At 48.5% G+C, this 19,994-nt stretch overlaps 2 protein-coding genes across 5 annotated transcripts; both read left to right on the forward strand.

Moving 5' to 3' along the window:
* The first annotated feature begins 4,003 nt into the window (after positions 1 to 4,003).
* Positions 4,004 to 9,537, forward strand: TMEM70 (transmembrane protein 70). The gene is made up of 4 exons (XM_078879421.1): positions 4,004 to 4,412; positions 5,590 to 5,719; positions 7,104 to 7,204; positions 8,160 to 9,537. Exons 1-4 carry the CDS (start codon positions 4,221 to 4,223, stop codon positions 8,574 to 8,576), a joined length of 840 nt encoding a protein of 279 aa, XP_078735547.1. The 5' UTR covers positions 4,004 to 4,220; the 3' UTR covers positions 8,577 to 9,537.
* Positions 9,538 to 10,827: 1,290 nt separating this feature from the next.
* SDR42E1 (short chain dehydrogenase/reductase family 42E, member 1) lies at positions 10,828 to 19,271 on the forward strand. 4 transcript variants are annotated; one of them, XM_078879676.1, is made up of 5 exons: positions 10,828 to 10,924; positions 12,491 to 12,664; positions 13,972 to 14,117; positions 15,172 to 15,350; positions 17,946 to 19,270. In XM_078879676.1, exons 2-5 carry the CDS (start codon positions 12,525 to 12,527, stop codon positions 18,756 to 18,758), a joined length of 1,278 nt encoding a protein of 425 aa, XP_078735802.1. In that variant the 5' UTR covers positions 10,828 to 10,924; positions 12,491 to 12,524; the 3' UTR covers positions 18,759 to 19,270. The 4 variants fall into 4 exon arrangements, with proteins under 4 accessions (XP_078735802.1, XP_078735803.1, XP_078735801.1 ...); XM_078879677.1 differs by having other exon boundaries at positions 12,555 to 12,664; XM_078879675.1 differs by lacking the exon at positions 10,828 to 10,924 and having other exon boundaries at positions 12,473 to 12,664.
* Positions 19,272 to 19,994: the final 723 nt, after the last annotated feature.

Consider the following 19,994-nt stretch of genomic DNA (forward strand, 5'->3'; position numbering starts at 1 on the left):
CAAGTAGGAAATCACTGAAGCAATGCGCTTTTAAACCTAAATGTAAAACTAATGTAAAATACGTTGTTTGTGTTTAGTTTGTTGTCCTTCCCCCGCACCTCCGATTAGCAGTTGGCTATGTACGGTGCAAACGAAGTTCAACACACAGGAGAGGCCTACCCTGGGTTTGTGTAGCAGTGTCAACACACAGGAGAGGCTTACCCTGGGTTTGTTTAGCTGTAAAAGACGTGGAAAGGGTAAAACCTATTCTAATTTTCATCATTTTGGATACTGGCAAAAAAGGTCCCACAGATATAAAAGAGGTGTTTGTGTTGAACATTACAGCACCTGGTAATGTTTTCCCACAACTTGGACAGCAAAATACCAGCGTGGGGGAGCAACGGTGTGTGGAGAGCATTCTGTGAGAAAATAAGAACAGCTTAATGTAAAACAAGTCAACATAGCTCCAACACGGTGATTAGCGATTTTACACAATCAAGCAAACGTCTGTCAAGTGCTAGCCACTAAATTGTAATATTACGCAACAAAAATTTTAAGGTTTTTCTGTTTTTTGGGTGCATTATTTGTGACAGAAACAAAAATTTTTCTCATTGTTTATGATCTAAATAAATTCACTAAAATAAAAATTAATTAAAGATTCTAAAATTCAATAACATACTTTTTTCAAGGTGTGTTCTATTAATGCTCTGCGATGTTATTTTTTAAAATAATCATTGGTACTCACTCAAATTAATCATCTCATCAGAAACCCACTCCACATATTGCACGTTGGACTGTTACCTGAAAGGCAACGTGCTCGGTTATTGTTGACGCTCTCCACAAAACACTCCTTGGTGTGTGCGTAGAACTCCTTAGCTGTGGTGAACTCCTCTGGTTCGCCTTGAATAGAGCAGAGAAGTTTAGAGAGGTCTGCATACCCATGAGTAAGAAGATTGACAGTGCAGTTACCTGGATGCAAAAGGGTTATTCTGTAATGTAACTCTGGCACAAAATATAGACATTAATGTGAGTTGCTGTATGGGTAAAGACTTAACATTATCTTAAAACGTAGGTTTTCGTAGTAAATAGGTTCACATATTTGATTTGGGGTTTGGCCACTTAGTGTTTGGATGGCAAATTAGTGGACATTCCAGCAGTCACGAAAGCTTCAAATCAAGATTATTGGACATTAGTTAAGGGCAAGAATATTGGCATAAAACTACTCACTGTGTGGTTTAACCTAAATATAAATATGGATCGGACTTAACATTGTTCTACAGTACTATAACCGCATGATAGACTGCACAGTGGACTTTATTATAAATTGCAACATTGGTCTGTGTTATCAAATGTAATGTGGCATGTACAGGAGCACTTAGCCACATCATTCCAACTCGTATATGATGGAACGCGCTTGTGAAAATGTGTCGTACCACTGGTTTCGTTGTGAATCCTATTCAAAAAGCCGATAAACATATCAAAACTAAATACAAGGGATCATGTTTGCAATAACCACAACACAAGCAGTCAAAATGCAAACAAAAATAAACTCTGATAATGATATGCACTGTCCTTGAAGTTGATTGGTCCACACCCGAGACAGCTTTTCTTAGAGCCTAGTCTCCATGGATCCCTTGTATAAAGGTGTCAGTTTTTGTACCAGTTGAAAGGGTAAAAACCTATTACTATATTTTGCCACTGGTAAAGGAGGTCTCATAGTATATCAAAACTTAGGTTTTTTCGGTAAAGTCACGTAAGCAAAAATAATAATAATAATATAATAATAAATGAAAATAACTCAATTAAATAACGACGTTTCGGAGGCAACACAAGTCTCCGTCTTCAGGTGGGACCGTCACAGCTAAAACACCTAAGAGTATGACATCTTGCAGTCACGAAAGCTTCAAATCTAGAACTTATCAAAAGTCCAAGCAGCGTGTGACCTGTGTCATAGACTACATTGCAGACTGTACAAGGTGGTCCAGATGTCTTGTCACCCCCCCCCCCCCCCCATTGAATTATCAAACAGTGAATAATTTTAAGTGAGGTTTATTTAAAACAGAAATGAATATGCGAAAGAAAAAAGTGTTTAGGGGTCAATCAATTGGTGGGTCACAAGACATATGGACCTCCCTGTACAATGGGACGTTACATTAAGGTGCAATTCGTGCTGTATTGGAGTACACACTAGATTCTAGTACATAGAGATACACGTAGGCTGTGATAAGTGTAAATTGTCATGACTACTACGTGTTAATTGACAGAGACTGCTTGAATCGGCCAGTCTGTTCTCAACGTTCAATGCGAACGATAGTTCTTCTTTAGAACCCATCGGCAAGATCCCTTTAAACTTTACCTCAGCGCATGGTCAAAGGCCACCGCATATTAAAGTACAACTGCAGTGCACGTTGCTCGAATATGATAAAACGTCAGACCAGACTCACGTTCATCATCGCCGCCCACGTCAGGCGAAAGCGCGACAGTGTACACAAAGTACCTGTCCATAAAAATTAAAATAAAACGCTACGATTTAAAATTACAGACTAAAAGTCAGGTCTAAACAAAGAAATCAGACGAATAAAATCTGTGCGCGAAATAAAATAAGACTGAACACTTAACGAAAGTGATCGGAGCGAGACACGTTTAAAAGAACGCCGCGACTTCCCGCCAAAATAAAAGGGTACCGCCCACTCCGGGTCCGCACAGCGTGGGGGCGGGTTCCGGTCCGGGTGGAAACAAATATGTAACTCCGCCGCGACTTTTCGGTTCCGAGTTCACGAATGTAAAACAACTTCAAAGTGTACCACAAATAAAGCAGGCGTCTCTCCATAATAGAGGTGTTTAGGGGTTAGATCGCGTAAATATACACACGCACGTGTCGTTAAACCCGTAACCACCCGACACAGCCAACTAGTGAGGGTTGTCACGTAAACAGAACGTGGCCAATTCGTCACCAGTACAGCACTAGTGTATAGTAGTGTATAGTAGTGTAGTGTATAGTATTGTAGTGTATAGTAGTGTAGTGTATAGTGTAGTGTATAGTAGTGTAGTGTATAGTGTAGTGTATAGTAGTGCAGTGTATAGTAGTATAGTGTATAGTAGTGTAGTGTATAGTGTAGTGTATAGTGTACTAGTACAGCACACCGGTGTGTTGGAGAGCCAAGCCACAACATTTACAGTCTAAGTACGACGTATTTCCAGTAATTACAACTACAGAAGCTTAATCAGGCGACAGCCAGATTCATAGGGCGACAGACACATCTGGCTGTCGCCTGATGAAGCTAGTTGTAATTACTGGCGAAACGTCGTACTTAGACTGTAAATGTTGTGTTCGAGAGTAGATCCACAACAATCCGTCCCAAAGTTAGTAACGAATTGGGGGCCGTCCATAAATGACGTCACGCGATTTTGGACGATTTTTGACCCCCCCCCCTCGTCACACGGCGTCACAAAAAATCAGACTCCCCCTCAAATATGACGTCACAAAGCTCTGACCCCCCCCCCTCCCCAAATAAAACATGCTTCAAATCGCTTTAAACTATTGTCATTGTAGTGCGTATTTAATGTGGCGCTGCACTCTGATGTTGTAGGAGAAAACATTTATTAAAAAGTATATTTAATTAAGTAGAACGTGTTGTCTATATTTATTAAAAGTTGCGCATTTTGATGTGACGTCACATTTCTCACCCCCCCCCCTCGTCACACATCGTCACAAATGTCTGACCCCCCCCCCCACCAGGTGCGTGACGTCATTTATGGACGGCCCCTTATTTGCGGTTTGTGACGTCAAATTTGAGGGGGGGTTTGACTTTTTGTGACGCCGTGTGACGATGGGGGGGGGGGCAGAACTTTGTGACGTCATATTTGAGGGGGGGGGGGGTCTGACTTTTTGTGACGCCATGTGACGATGGGGGGGGGGGCAGAGCTTTGTGACGTCATATTTGAGGGGGGGTCTGACTTTTTGTGACGCCGTGTGACGATGGAGGGGGGTCAAAAATGGTCCATAATCGCGTGACGTCATTTATGGACGGCCCCTAAGCCTCCACGCTAGAGGGGGCTGCACTGCGCACGCACGTGCACTTTGAAGTTCAAACAGCGTAACCTCGGCTAACCTTAACCGCGAATTAAGGAACCGCGGACGTTTCCCGACCCCTCTAATTGTATGCAGACAGTACTTTAAATAAAGCGACATTCAAAAAGTGTGAATCGTAAATAAAAAGAAAGGCCGTGGGCATTTTGCGATGTTTGCAGCACTGACGCTGGGCCCGAGGCGCGGGCTTCCCGCGGGGTGGGGCGGCCTCGGATGGAAGCTCTGCCCGGCTCGGGGTCGCATCGCCGGGCACGACGGAAGGCCCGAGCCGGTCTCGATGCCCCGACTCGCTTCAACTTCTTATTCTTCTTGTGCCTTCACCGAGGGTGGTTTGTTTGACAAAGTGCGTTTATTATAAGCACAGTGATAATGTTCATAAACAGTAACATCGGCGTTGGCTTTACACGATCGCGTGCTTGTTGATAATTTCGATTGCTTATGTTTTCGGTTCGGATTTGGTCCACGGGGACACGTTTGTATTTTAATTGGTACAACACAACAGACTTTATAGTTTGTTTAACACGTAGGCTTTCGCGACCAATATTATTCATAACGTTTTTGGGTTTAGATGGCGTTATTTATAAATGTGTCGTAACCCTCCACCACCCGACACTGCCAATCAGTAAAAAACTGTCACGTTGACAAAAGACAAAATATTTCACTGCTTTAGCCCACCGGTGTGTTGAAGCGTGAAACCACAACATTTACAATTTTTGAGTAGCACGACGTTTCGCTGGTAATTGCATCCAGCATCATCGGGCAATTCTGGCTTCAACACACCGGTGGGCTAAAGCAGTGAACTATTTGTCTTTTGTCAACGTGACACTTTTTTGCTGATTGGCCGTGTCGGGTGGTGGAGGATGACACATTTATAAATAACGCGATCTAAACCCAAAAACGTTGATTATATATAGTTTGTGTATTCTAATCTGCTCTTTTGGCAATTTCATGTTTTTTTCTGGGTACCAGTGTACTGTGGATTAACCACTTTTAGTAAATATTGCCTTTAATTTGTAACGCGCCCATTTGACAGACAAATGAGCAGTTGACCAATAACATCTATTGCAGTATTCGGTATATGTTTTGTAATGATAAAGCAAGGGTTATTAAGGAATGTGACGTATTATCTTTGTTATTGTTAGTATTTATGCTATTGTAAGCAACTGTGTAGTTGGTGCCGAATTGCCATTGGCTGGGTAATTTTTGTTGCAGTAAGTGCCCGTTTTATTAAAATAATCTTTTTGTGCAATTTCTTGACAATATTTCACCATTTTTTATTTAAAGCTTTCGTGACTGCAGGGATTAATATTCTTGGTTCTTTCGGTAAAGACACGTAGAAGGGAAACAATAAAATAATAAAAATATAAAACAATCTTTTTATTATGATAAAAATATAAAACAATCTTTTTATTATGTTATTGTTTCCCTCCTACGTGACTTTACCGAAAGAACCAAGAATATAATGTTTCACCATTCACAGTCTTGTGTGATTGATGGCCGGTCTTTCTGCTTGCTCTCAGGTAACTCTGCAAGCGTCACGCTGGCGGCCGTGGACCAGACGGGGCTTGTGCAGCAAGGTGAGCGGTGGGTCGACCGCCTCTGCTCAAGGGTGGCTCATCTACGACGGCAACTTCACCAGCAGAGTCCGAGGTGGGTGGTGGTTGCTGCTGCTGCTGGTTGTTCTTAGGAAGGGGATAGTCCTAATTCCATTGTGTCCTTTGGGTGCTACGGTGGCGAGATGTTCACTACCCCGCCTGGTATGCAGGAGGTCATTAGTTCGATCCCAACCCCTGCTGTATATTTGGAGTTTGCGTGTCTCTCTCTCATCATCATCACGGTGGCTAGGAGATGTTAACTACCTCGCCTGGTGTGCAGGATGATCATGGGTTCAATCCCAACCCCTGCTATATATTTGGAGTTTGCGTGTCTCTCTCTCATCATCATCATCACGGTGGCTAGGAGATGTTAACTGCCTCACCTGGTATGCAGGAGGTCTCGTGGTTTAAATCCAAACCCTGACGCCTGTTGTATATTTGGAGTTTGCAAGTTCTCCCCGTGATCGTGTGGATTTTTTTCTCCGGGTCCGCCAGGTTTTCTCTCTACATTTCGAATCAACGTGCATTTCGATTATTTGGCTGCTACAAATTTCCACATGATGATAGGCCTCTTGGGCTATCATTTGTGATAGCCAGGTCGCTTCTGAAACAGAGCAATATCTGTGAGTGGGCCTTACCTGTTAAGATTAAATAAAAGAAAAAATTTGTTTAGTACTCGCAAGCACCGGAACAAAAATTAACCATGCTAATTTCTTTGGTCAGTGTGATATGCAACTCATTTGAAATGTTATTAAATATCGTATTGGATATTTAAAGAAATGAGTGGGGTGGAGTGGGGTGGCGCAGTCGCTAGCATACTGCTCTCTGAAATTACCGATCCGAGTTCGATTTTCGGGTTACGACTCGCAGTGGCAATATCTTTCTGAACTGGTGCTGACTTCTCTTTCACCAACCCTCACTGACCACTCTTAACAATCAACAGGAATTGAACTCATGTTGCTGGATGTATAGCGTGATGTGCTAACCACTGTGTCATTGTTCCACCCCATTAAGAAATAACTATATTTCTGAATTTAAAGCTCAAAAAAGTACACACCTAACCCATTTCTGAGATATCTTAATTCCCATTATAAGTCTGGCGGGACTACTTGGAGAGTGTATATGTGTGTGGGGAGCGGTAGTGTAACGGTTAGCACGCAACGCATTCGATTTCTGCTCATGGCCAACACCAGTGACTATTATCTTGAACTTGTCCTGACCCTCTCCTAGGTCGACTCAGCTTTAAATGAGTACTGAGTACGGTGTTTAAACTTCGTCACTCAGGAGACAAAGGTGGTCGGGCATGGTGTTGGCTACCCAACCCCTCGTGCGCCATGTCGGCCTTCATAGGTGCTTCCTAACATCACCCCGACAGTCTGTTAAGGCTATATGGGGGATCTTTGTCTTTGTGTAATAATGGATGTCTGTCGGATGTGTAGGAGTGAAGGTGCTATCTTACTCATCCAGTGTGATGAGCCTGGCCATAGCCCCTACTCTGATGGCTCAGACTGGACTCGCTGAAGCAGGTACTGCCTTCCAGGTATGTCTGCCACCCTTTTCCAAACCTCTGCTGAGGAGATGTCTGTGTAGTACCGTTGAGGACGCGTGGACAGCGGAGTAGAGGCACACGTATTTATTTCACAACAGTTACTGGGGACATACAGTACTGGAGGGGGTATCGGCCCCCTCACCCGGATAGCTGGGAACACACGGCTAGCTACCCCTAGCCTGCCCCGACACTGGTCAGTCGGGCTACGGTACCCGGAGTCCCAGAGTCCTGGCTCTGGTTCACGGGACCACGCCGCTGGCTCGGTCCTGCGCGGCCCTGACAAGGGCGGCGTCCCAGGGGAGTCCAGGGCTCTAGCTAGACGATCTTCGCTCTTCACTCGTTTAGCTTTAACATTCTGCCCCGAGCCCTCTGACACATCCCCCTTTATACTCCACCCCCGCTGAGGGGTGGGGCCCCGGGCTGCCTGGTGCGGACGTCGTTGAGAGCACCGCCCCCCCCCGTGCACTCACGTAGCCCCGCCCACTGTGTTTGTTTCCCATAAGCTGCCATGCATAACGGCTCTCTCTCTAACACCCCTACACATACAGCTCCTCCGTAACACCCCTACATCTGCAACAGCCATAGTTTTTAAGAAAATCCAGAAAAACTGTGTAGCGTCGTTTTTATGCATCATTCATTCATGCTCCAATGTAACACATCTTTGCGTTTTTTATCAATCATCTTCAATTGTTTTTCCATGACAAAATATTTATCACTGTACATAATTGGTATATATAGCTTTTATGTTCTTTGCAAAGTAACCAATAATGAGCGCTAGATAACATTTACCAACTCTCCTTTGGATACATTTTTGCTAGATTACAACGAACATCTGAAGGTTACGCATTGATGCACTTTGAATTGCGTATCATAAAGATGGCCACACACCTCAGCTTGCAGATATTTTTTTGACAATGCACGTAACATTTTTGTTCTTTACGTGCAGGCGTTGCTGGGCACGGCATGGCTCATCTTCACGTTCATGACTCCGGCAGCGCTGCACTTTATCACGCGCTCCTACGTTAGCCGCCTCTACCACAACCCGGAGTGCGAGGAGTACACAGCCGTCACGCTAACCGCGTTTCTGACCGAGCGCCACACCTCCTTCCACCGCGATGCCGTCGCCGTGCCGGGCGTGGCGCGCATGTTCACCACCTTCACCGCGGCCGGGCGGCCCTTCCTCGTTGACCCGTCGCAGTTCCGCGACTACCTGGACTTTGCGCACCTAATGGGCCACGACCAGCCGTTTGTTTTCAAGCAGGAGGAGAGCGTGCACGATCGAGACGACGACGACGACGATGACGTTGTTGTTCCTGAAAAACCGCGGGAAAAGGAGGAGGCCAAGATGGCACGCAAGGAGTAAATCATTGCAGGGCAGAGCCATGATTCCCTCCCTAGCCCCCTTTGAGTTCAGATGGATTGTGGCAGTCGTTGGAAACAACAGTATGGACTATTGTGCTTCCTTTCAATGTCACTGGAATCCGTTCACTGCAGATTTTGTTGTTTTTCCTCCGCAAAAAATAAGAGGTTTATTAATGTGAGTGAATGTGTCGTGCGATATTTGTTTTCTGTCTGTGAGAGATGTGTTGCCGTGGTGTTAAGATGGTCAAGACATGCTTGGGAAAGGCAATGGAAATTGGATATTAATTGACAGTGTGATTGTATGTCCTTACAACCTGGATAATTCCCAACAAAATCCAATTTTTTTCCATAAACACACATGTACAGCTCGTAATGTTATTTATTTTATGTTTAAAATATGGAAAGCAATATTACTGCTTATGAACATCGCTGAAACCACCTAAAATCACAAAGTAATTCTGTATCGCGCAATCTAATGTGAAAGTAGCTACTGAACAATACAGTACTAAACTGGCACTACCTGACGTGATATTTCTGCACAATGTGGATATGCAGCTAATAATAACTCAGCATTGCTTGGCATGCTGTAACATTTTTGAACTTCAGAGAGTTGAATTTTCATTGTTTTTTTATATATGTGGGAAACATGGCCACGTTGTTTCAAGAACAAACTATACCCAAACTGGCAATGCACACCAACAGCCACTATTCACGAATGGATATGGCGTTGAGACTAATTGTGTTGCCCTCATCACTTTGCGTATTTATTTTGCGGAGAGATGCAAAGCAAGCGGGTCTTGTTGGGTTTCGAGGAGGCCTTCAAATCGTTGCACACAACTGCTTCGCCACTCTCCCAGGTGCATCATACCACCCGATGTAGCAGTGAATGAAGTACCCCAAACGTTTTCGAGAAGATTCATGTCATTGCACTTAACAAGTGTGAATAAATCTACAAATTTCCTTATCACCCAAAATATAGTTTTCTTGTACTTTTTTCACACTATTCTACATATGTCAAAAAAACAACACGAACATTATATTTCACAGTATAAATTCTGTTTCGTTTAATCGCTATAGGGGGGTGTGTTCTGGAGACGCTATGGTGATATCTAGTAAGTCCAACAGCCTGTTGATTTGCAAACAAGTGGCAGTGTTTGCTGATCCTGCGTTATGTCTAAAACGTGACTGGGAATCAAGGCGATCATCTGATGTGCTTAGCCTCCTATGGCTGTAGCCCTCCCAAGTCTTCCACAGTTGCTCCATAGTATATACCAGAGGTGGGACAAAGTCATTGTTATGCAAGTCCAAGTCGAGTCGCAAGTCATCAAATTCATGACTCGAGTCTGACTCGAGTCCAAGTCACATGACTCGAGTCCACACCTCTGGTATATACTACACAGTAGCGTACATTATGTAAGCCCACTCTTAACGTCTGGTGACATTTTAGCAATTCACAAGCTCCGTTGCAGGTTTAGCGTCACCGCGCCAGTGAACTTTCTGACGTCTTTACGAAATGCAGCGACGTCGCCACCCATGTACAGCCATACCTCGGTTTACGTCGGGGATGCGTTCCTGAAGGCTGCGACGACGGATATAAAAACGACGCCAAAGCAACTTAGAGGGTAAGAGGTGGAGGCGACGGATACGAGAAAGGACGGACGATGCTGCCGGCGACGTAAGTGAGGGCTGAGGCGACGCAAATCGGGTCGTGGTGTTCATTACGTGACGACGTCTTTGTGAAACGACGTCAAAGGAAGACGTAAACCGGGGTATGACTGGATGACGTTTCGATGATTTTGCTGCTTATACATGTCCACGTGATATGCTACCTTGTTGAGCTATCATTTGTGGCCAGGTCGCTTCTGAAAAATAAGCGAATAGCTCAAGTGGGCTTTACCTGGTAAGATGAAACAAAAATGTGTTTATCTTTCCTATACCTTGCATCGCGCGCGAGCGTGCGCGGGCGATATTGCGTCATCGCGAGCGCGAGCGTGCGCGGGCGACATTGCGTCATCGCGAGCATGCGCGGGCGACATTGCGTCATCGCGCGCGAGTGTGCGCGGGCGACATTGCGTCATCGCGAGCGTGCGCGGGCGACATTGCGTCATCGCGCGCGAGTGTGCGCGGGCGGCATTGCGTCATCGCGAGCGTGCGCGGGCGACATTGCGTCATCGCGCGCGAGCGGGCGCGGGCGACATTGCGTCATCACGCACGCCGGCGTTTAAATTTTTTTTTTAAATTACGGTGGGCGGATGCGCGCTGTGCATTTGCTAGAGCGGATACGCGCACCCTGCCAGGGCCCATTCCACCACCATACGCGCTGGGAATTCTAATCGGGGTGGCGTGCAGGTGAGTCGGGGGTTACCTGTTTGACAACGCTGTTGTGTCTCCTCGTCCTCGGTTGTTGTTGTTGTTGTTGCTGCTGTTGTTGTTGCTGTTGTTGTTGTGGTTGCTGCTGTTGTTGTTGTTGCTGTTTTTGTAAACCGAACGCCGGCCCAACGTTGCGCGTCGTACCGGGGCGAGTGGGGGGAGCCGCCTTTGGAACATCCGAAGCGGTGCCGGGCCTCCCCTAGGTCGACTCGGCCTTAAAACGAGTATCCACGCGTGCGGTAGGGGGGGGAGGAGGGGGAAGACAAAGGCGGCCGGGCGTGGTTTGCTGGCCCACCCCACCCCCCTCGTGCGTGCCACGACACACACGCGGGGATTGGCAATCTACTGCTGGATGACGATCTCCACCACCCCCCCCCCCCCGGCACGTGCTACGGGTCGTGGTGATTTTATTTGACCATACTTCACCATCCCGGTAACTGGGGGTTGTTGTTAAGGTGCGATTTCACCGTCGACGTGGCAGAATAATACAGTACAATGGGTTTTTTTTGCATAATAAAGGTAATTTTGTCGTGTGGTTAGATCGCGTAAGTAAATACAAACGTGTTGTTAAATCCGCCACCATCCGACGCAGCCAATTAGGTTTGTCACGTAAGGGGCCGTCCATAAATGACGTCACGCACCTAGGGGGGGGGGGGTCAGACATTTGTGACGATGGGGCCCCCACCTTAACAGCACTCGAGCACGTAAACTCATGTACGCGTAAACTCATGCACACGTAAACGCATATACGCGGCTGTGTGCCGGCAGGGCGGAGGAACTGGGGCAAGGGTCACGGAAGACCTCATGAGGAGGCTTCTGGAACCCGCTAGTGGGTTCGAGAAGGGAGGCGCGGCCAGGGCGGAGCCAGGCCGCGCCGGGTAGAATAAAAGCAGCGGAGAGCGGGAGCTCCGGGCTGTCGGTTCTGGGAGTGGACTCGTCTCGTCGTCGCTGCCGCCTTCGCCCGATAATTGCGCGGCCGGACAGTTGTGGGTTGTCTCGGTTCGACATCGTCGGTGCAACGCGGTTAGGGTTGTGTCTAGGGCTCTAGGCTGGGCTGTATGGCAACGTGGTCGGTAGAGGAGGCGATCCTGTGAGTGTGAACGCCCGGAATGGTGTAATAAATAAAAGGTGCCTCCTGCAACTACCTCATCTCCGACTGTGTGCTACACACACACACACACCGACACTACACATACATTAAGGCAGGCATACATACATAAATGTAGAAATACATAAACTCGTACATTATGCATACATAAACTCAATCTTTAATTGAACCTCAACACGTTCATCAATTCATAATAATCGTTTGTGGGTTAGATCGCGTTATTTATAAATGTGTCGTAACCCTCCACCACCCGACACGGCCAATCAGCAAAAAAGTGTCACGTTGACTAAAGACTAATAGTTCACTGCTTTAGCCCACCGGTGTGTTGAAGAGTGAAACCACAACATTTACAATTTTTGAGTCGTACGACGTTTCGCTGGTAATTGCATCCAGCATCAATAACACTGTGGATGACGCCCGACAATGAAAATAAACAGACGACGTTTAGGGCAGTGGACCTCCCGCGTGGCGATGACTGTCGGCGTGTCCTCTACATCTCAGGACATCCCCGCTGCCACACGCCACGCAATGGACAATGCCGCAGGCGCAGCCGAGGTGGACGGTGGAGAGAAGTTCGTGATTACGGGCGGCGGTGGATATTTTGGATGCAGGTTTGTCCGTTCCGCACAACCGCCACCGCAACGGTCATCATCACCTGTCGACTTGGAATTTCTCTACTAGCGCATTTAACCGAGGCGATTTAAAAATAATTAACAACGGTACAACAACAGCAACGCGTGTGGGTGTAATGGTGGACATGAGGTGAATGAAATAGAGAGGAAGCGATGGGGAAGGATCTGTGATGATCGGTGAAAGCGAAATTGGTGATGGTAAATGATGATGAATGGATTTAAAGAAAGGGTTTATGAGTTATAGCCGTGCAATGGGAATATGAAGAGGAAACAGTAACGGTGGCGGTGATGACGGGGAGATTAAGAAGCGGTCGTGGGGTGAGCTCGGGAACAATGAGTGAGTTTTGCGTGAGGAGCGGAAACTTAGCGAGCAAAGGTGACCGCTGAATGTGGATGGGGAAGTTTGTTCCAGTGAAGGGGGGCGAGAAGAGAGAGAGAGAGGCAGTGTGGATTGAGCATGAGGAGGAACAGAGAGAGACTCCCCCTTCCGATAAACCTCTCTCTGTAACACGTCGCCAAACCACCTGGATTGCCCACCGTGGCCATTGCAGGCGTGAAGCCATCGCTTGCAATTGAGAAACATGCTTTAGATTTGAAGTTTTCGTGACTGCAAGGATTCATACTCTTTAGTTTTTTCGGTAAAGTCACGTAGGTAAAAAATTAAAGTAAATTAAATCACGACGTTTCGGAAGCAACACAAGCCTCCATCATCAGGTATAACCGCTCCAGTAAAATTGCTGTAGCGTATGCAGAGAACACGTGTCAGAGACACGTAAAACACGTGTCTCTGAATAGCTCGCTTCATACGCTACAGCAATTTTACTGGAGCGGTTACACCTGATGACGGAGGCTTGTGTTGCTTCCGAAACGTCGTGATTTAATTTATTATTATTTTTTACCTACGTCACTTTACCGAAAAAACCCAAAGAGTATGAGAAACATGCATTATATAGATTATTTGGCTGCTACAAATTGTCATGCCATTTTTGTTGAGCTATCATTTGTGGCGAGGTCGCTTCTGAAAAAGAAGAAGCTAACGACTCGGTGGGCTTTATCTGGTAAAATAAAAATAGTTTATTTGAAATAAAAGCTAAATTTTTGTTGTATTTTTTTTTCTCACGATTTGCTTACCTTTCCTGTACTGTGCACTCCTATCGTGTGTTTATGTTGTAACGTTCTGACTCGCCCCTACTGGGCATTTGTGAATAAGCTCTTCATAGCTCATCGGATTCCTCTTGCAGTATAAATAAAGATTCCGATTCTCTGACCCGGGTCGCCGGTGCCAGGCTCGGCGCGGCGCTGGTGGCGCGGGGACACCGCGTGCTGCTGCTGGACCTCATGCCTCCGCCACCGTCCGTGCCGCTTGCTCCCGGCATCGACTTCCGCCAGGGCGACGTTACGGACGAGCGCTGCCTCGAATCGGCCTTCGCCGGTGAGTCGACCGCTTCTCTAACAGCCCGTTGTTGCCGATGGTGCCCCGGGCCGCACACAAAAGAGGGGCCCCCCCATAACGTGGCCTGGTTTTTCTTGGTCACTCGTGAACACGGAGGGACCCCACGTTTGGCATTCTGTACTGGGCCCCAGGCCATGGGACCACCAGGAACCTCTGGGTGGCGCTATGTGGCGGTGACGGTTTGGAGCCACATCTATGGGGCAACTGATCCCATCGATCGACAGTGGAGGATACCTTCCGATCACTGGGGTTGATCAGGACTCTGGAATGACTTTGGCTGGCAACGACACTTGAACGATCGCCTCAGTTACTTCTGTCCCCGCAAGAAGCCCCTGCAGTGCCAGAAGCAAGTGAGCGCGCTAACGTTAGGAACGGTGTTGTCAGGTCGAACATGTGCCCCTCTGGTATCCGATTAGTGCAGCGAAGATGTGTGCAATGAATGAGAAATATAGCGTGCGGGCAGTTTGTAATTTGGTAGGCCTCATGAAGCAGAGGATCAGTTCCTGAAGAAGCTCCCAGCATGTGAAGTGAAACGTCGGACATGACGCCTAACGATACGTGCTGCAACCCAACAAACACATCGGAGAGTTGGACAGCATAACCGTGAACACCTGCATGGTAAGAAGACACATTCGCCTTGTATTGTATTGTTCGTAAAGCAACGACATTGCCCAAGCTCATTTCCTCCCTTTCCGTGTATGTGCGTGTGTGTGTGCGGGGGAAGTGGTTGTGTAGCGGTTAGTGCACTGCGCTACGCACCCGGCCACCCGAGTTCGATTCCCGCTCACAGCCAACACCAGTGACGATTATCCGAAACGGCCGTGGGCCTCCCCTAGGTCAACTCAGCCTCAAATGAGTACTCAGTGCGGTGTGTAAACATTGCCGCTGGGGAGACAAAGGCAGCAGGGCGTGGTGTTGGCCATCCCCTCATGTGACGTCGCCGGCCTTCATAGGTGCTCGCTAACAGCACTCGCCCCAACAGTCTGTTGAAGCTATACGGGGGATCTTTGTCTTTGTATGTGTGCGCGCGCAGGTGCGGACTGCGTGTTCCACACGGCATCGTTCGGCATGTCTGGCCGCGAGCAGCTGAAGCGTCGCCGGATCGAGGAGGTGAACGTGGGCGGCACGGAAGCCGTGCTGCGTGCATGCGTGAGCGCCTGCGTGCCGCGCCTCGTCTACACCAGCACCTACAACGTCGTGTTTGGCGGGCAGGTGTGGCACACTGAGCACATCTAATAATAACAATGCAATTTATGAAGCGTGCAAATTTGCGGACGTAACGGCCGCACCTCAGAGGCGCGGAGCCAAGCTCAGTCGCTCGAAAGCGCGGTCGTAGAGGTGAGTTTTTAAGTGTCTCTTGAAGGAAACAATTGAGGGGATGCTGCGAATGTGCAGAGGGGATGGTGTTCCAGACTGTTGCGGCAGCCACCGAGAAGCGGCGCGTAGACATGACCATCCTGGATCTTGGTATAAAGAGGAGGTCGTGAGTCGCACTGCGAAGACATTTGCCGTGTGCTGTGCTGCAAGTTGTCAATAATGAAGAGAGGTACGGGGGGCAGGCAGATGTGAAGGCGCGGTGGCAGAGGCAGGCGATCTTGTACATGACCCTGCTGGCAATGGGTAGCCAGTGGAGGGCACGGAGAGAGGCAAGGGAGTCGAGACGGGGATGAGTGCGGCCAATGACGACGCGTGCCAGGTTGCTTTGTAGTCTTTGAAGTTGTTTGAGGTTGCCAGAGGAGGACCGGACGAGGACGGAGTTGCGATAGTCGAGGCGAGACCCAACTATGCAACGTGCCAATGTGTTGGCAGTTTCAGTGGAGATGAGAGGACGTAGGTGTCCGAAAGTCTTCAGGTGAAAGTTACATGTACTGATGATATGATTGGTTTGACGGTCGAAGGATAAAGTTGAATCTAGGATGACACCGGGGTAGCTGAAGTGGTCGGTGAACCTCAATGTTAACTGCCTCGCCTGGTATACAGGAGGTCGTGGGATCGATCCCGACTCCGACGCCTGTATATTTGGAGTTTGCATGTCTCTCGCCCTTGTGGTCGTGTGGATGTTTCTCCGGGTACTTCGGTTCAGATTATATTTACTCCACCCAGGCTGTGTACAGGAAGAGGTAAAAAAATTAGTCCTAACCACTCTTTTACAACGCTCTTTATAGGATGGAATTGGTGCGTCTCTCTCTCTCTCTCTCACCGGTGGTCGTGTGGATTTTTCTCAAGGTCCTCCGGTTTTTCCCCTCCGCACTTAAAATCAACGTCACGCGTCTAGAGTTATTTGGCTGCAATACATTTCCACGTGACGACAAGCCACTTGGTGATAGTCAGGTCGCTTCTGAAAAACAGCCATAGAGCTCAGTGGGCCTTACCTGGTATAATGCGCATGCATAATGTACGTTGATTATACAAAATAACCCAACCTTCAATGGTTACCCATTGTCATTTATATGCATTAATCCCCTCCACTTCACTCAAGAAGGGTTCACAAGTGACGTCATCACATCTATCCCTCTATTTAAGGAACGAAACAGGAGGATTTCTCCACAAATCTGGCTGTCGCCTGATGAAGCTGGTTGTAATTCCTGGCAAAACGTCCTACTCAGATTGTAAATGTTGTGGCTTTGCTCTCCAACATACCTGTGTGCTGTACTAGTGTAGAGATGTACGCAGTGTGCGCAGATGAGCGGGAGCAATCGAGGACGAGCAGGTGTGCGTATTGGAGCATGAGGTTGGCGCCTTGGAGTGCCGGCAGTAATTAAGGGGAGAAGCGGGTGCAATCGAGGACAAGCAGGTGTGCGCGCTGGGGCAGGAGGTTGGCGCCGGAGAGACAGGAGATGGGGGCGTTGATTAGGGATTAATGAGTGCGAGAGGCACCGTGCAGGCGACAGCTTCAGTGGGGAGCACGCGAGGACTCGGATTGAGGAGGGGTATATAAGTGGAAATGTGCGTGAGCAGAGTTGAGTTGTTCGGGGACCAAGAGAGAAGACATCTCGCCGTTGTAGCTCGAGCCGTCAACGGGACCTTGCCCCTCACGCCGTCGCCGGGCGGGTGTTGGCTGAACCCCCCGCCCGGGACAGACGGGTGAGTGGGTACGGGGCAGCGTAGGAGAGGGCAGTGGCGAGATAGGAGAGAGTAGGCGAGATAGGAGTAGGTCAGATGCAGAGTAGGTGAGGTGCAGAGTAGATGAGAGCGGGTAGTAGGAGAAGCAGAGAGTGTGGTGACAGTGGAAGGTAGTCATAGGAGTGCCTACAACGGGTGCGAGAGTAAGATTCATAAAGTATAAGCAGGTGACCTGTTACTCCGTGTCAGTGAGTGTAATTTCAAGACACTACACTACTAACGAATTGGCTACGTTCTGTTTACGTGACAAACCTTACTAATTGGCTGTGTCGGGTGGTGGTGGGTTTAACGACACATTTATATACAGGGTGCTTCAAAAAAATGCTAACACTTCCGAGAATTTGCAACAATACCACGTGGAATGTTACTCTTGGCTCTGGAGACCACCTGGACAAGATTCCAGGCATGTGTTGGCAATGATGGCGAACAAGTGGAGACTGACTTTTTGAAGCTATTGAAATCTATTTGTTATCATGTTACAGTGTATTATCTGTTCTTTTTCCATTAAAAACGATAGTCCCATATAAGTGTTAAAAAAATTAATTAACCACCCTGTATTTACGCGATCTAACCCAAAAAAACCTGCATTATGGATAAAAAAATTAAGTTAAATAGTTAGAAATAGTAAACCCGATCGTGGTCGACCCGCTGCCTCCCACCTGCTCGCCTGCTGTCGTCGCGCAGGTCATCGAGAACGGCGACGAGTCCCTCCCCTACCTGCCCCTGCACAAGCACCCGGACAACTACTCGCGCACCAAGGCCGTCGCCGAGATGGCGGTGCTGCGCGCCGACGGCAGCGCCCTCGCCTCCCATCGGCCCGGCGCGCTCCGCACGTGCGCCCTGCGGCCCGCCGGGATCTACGGGCCCGGTGAGCGGCGCCACCTGCCGCGCGTCGTGAGCTACATCGAGCGCGGTCTCTTCGCGTTCGTGTACGGCCGGCCCGACAGCCGCGTCGACTTTGTGCACGTCGACAACCTGGTGGACGCCCACGCGCTCGCGGCCGACGCCCTACGCGCCGGCAGGGGCAGCCCCGCCGGCGGGCAGGCCTACTTCGTGTCGGACGGCAGGCCCGTCAACAACTTCGAGTTCTTCCGGCCGCTCGTCGAGGGGCTCGGGTACGAATTCCCGCGCGCGCGGCTGCCCCTGCTCGTCGTGTACGCCGTCGCGTTTCTCACCGAGTTGCTGCACGCGGCCGTCGGGTGGGCCGTCGACTTCCAGCCGCTGCTGACGCGCGCCGAGGTGTACAAGACGGGCGTGACGCACCACTTCAGCGTGGGCAAAGCGCGCCGGGAGCTGGGATACGCGCCCGCCGAGAAGGAGTTCGGCGAAGTGGTCGAGTGGTTCCGGCAGCGCGGGCACGGGAAGCGGCGGCGCCAGCAGCAGCAGCGGCATGGCCGCTTCGGGTCCGTGCTTCGAGACCTGGTGCTCATCGCCATTTTCGCCGCGCTGGTTTTGGCGTTTCTTCCGACCGTCACCACCGCGCTTTCGGACAGCTGACGTTTGGGCGAAGGTGATCCACGGGTAATGAAAAGTCTCCACGTGACTTTTTGCGACCCTTTCAGTGGCGCCGATCAGTGCAGGTTCGTGAAAGGTGGGGGGAGGGGAGCATTGACATGGGAGTGCTGGACTGCCCTCTGCTGCCCACAACGTAGCCCCCACAGTGCACCAAACGAATAACGCTCGCGTTACTTGCATTCCAGTGCGGCGCATTCTGCTACCGCGCAATAAATAATGTCAGACTGCTGGGTAATCACGTCCCTCCGCTATCTCTTCCGGTGGACATTTCTCCCATTCAGTGGAACGCTTCTCTCCTGCGCGCCGCCCTTTAGCACGACGGGGAATATTCACTTCGAATAATTAAGAAGAGATGACGTGGGTGCCAATGTTGAATTAATAAATAAAAACAAATTCAACTAATAAAAAACTGTGTTAAGAGTTAAACAATATTGAGTGTCCTGGCTGTAGCTGTATGCAAAACAATGCAAATCTGTCTCTGACTGTAATATAAACATTACATCAATCATGTAATTGTAATTGAAAGTTAGCCATGGTACCCAACATAAGGGAATAAAAGTTCAAACGTGTGTGTGTTTGTGTGTGTGTTTTGTTTTACCTACCTGCTGACATCGTTTCTGCCTGTGAAAGATGGTCCTTCTGGCGTTTGCCTCCCACAGTAATGTACTTGTCCGTTTTCTTACAAATTATGCACAAGGCAGAAAGCACAGGACCAGCACAAGCTACTGGCAGGCCGGTCCTGGACCTCAGTTTTTTTGCGGGACAATCAACTGCAGCGATACTAACGTTACTACTCGATGGCACAGGCTGGCCTTGATCTTGAGCTTCAGGACGCTGTGTGGCCCGTTTCTCGGCCGCATCCAAGCGCTTTTTGTCAATGAAACGCCTTTAGCAAGTGGAGTGAAACCCAGCGTCTTCGGGAACATTTTTAGACAATGTTTGTATGTTTATGCTATTCTCCGATTCTCACCTTGCAAAAAAAGCCACCGTTTGACGCAGTTTCTGAATGTATCCCACCGTGTGCGTGTAAAATCCTTTGTTTCTTCTTTCTTTATGGACGTGAGATGCATGTAGCATTGTTTAAAATACTTTTTACGCACTTTTGAAGGAGGTCTGGCCGTAATTTCCTCCTCTTCACTACTCGATATTGACAACAAGGGCGCAGACATCTTGGACTAATGTTTACCTCTCGTCCCAAAAAAGCGGCCACATTATTGG

This window comes from Lampetra fluviatilis, chromosome 54, assembly GCF_964198595.1.
Source record: "Lampetra fluviatilis chromosome 54, kcLamFluv1.1, whole genome shotgun sequence".
In the NCBI taxonomy this organism is placed as follows: Eukaryota; Metazoa; Chordata; class Hyperoartia; order Petromyzontiformes; family Petromyzontidae; genus Lampetra; species Lampetra fluviatilis.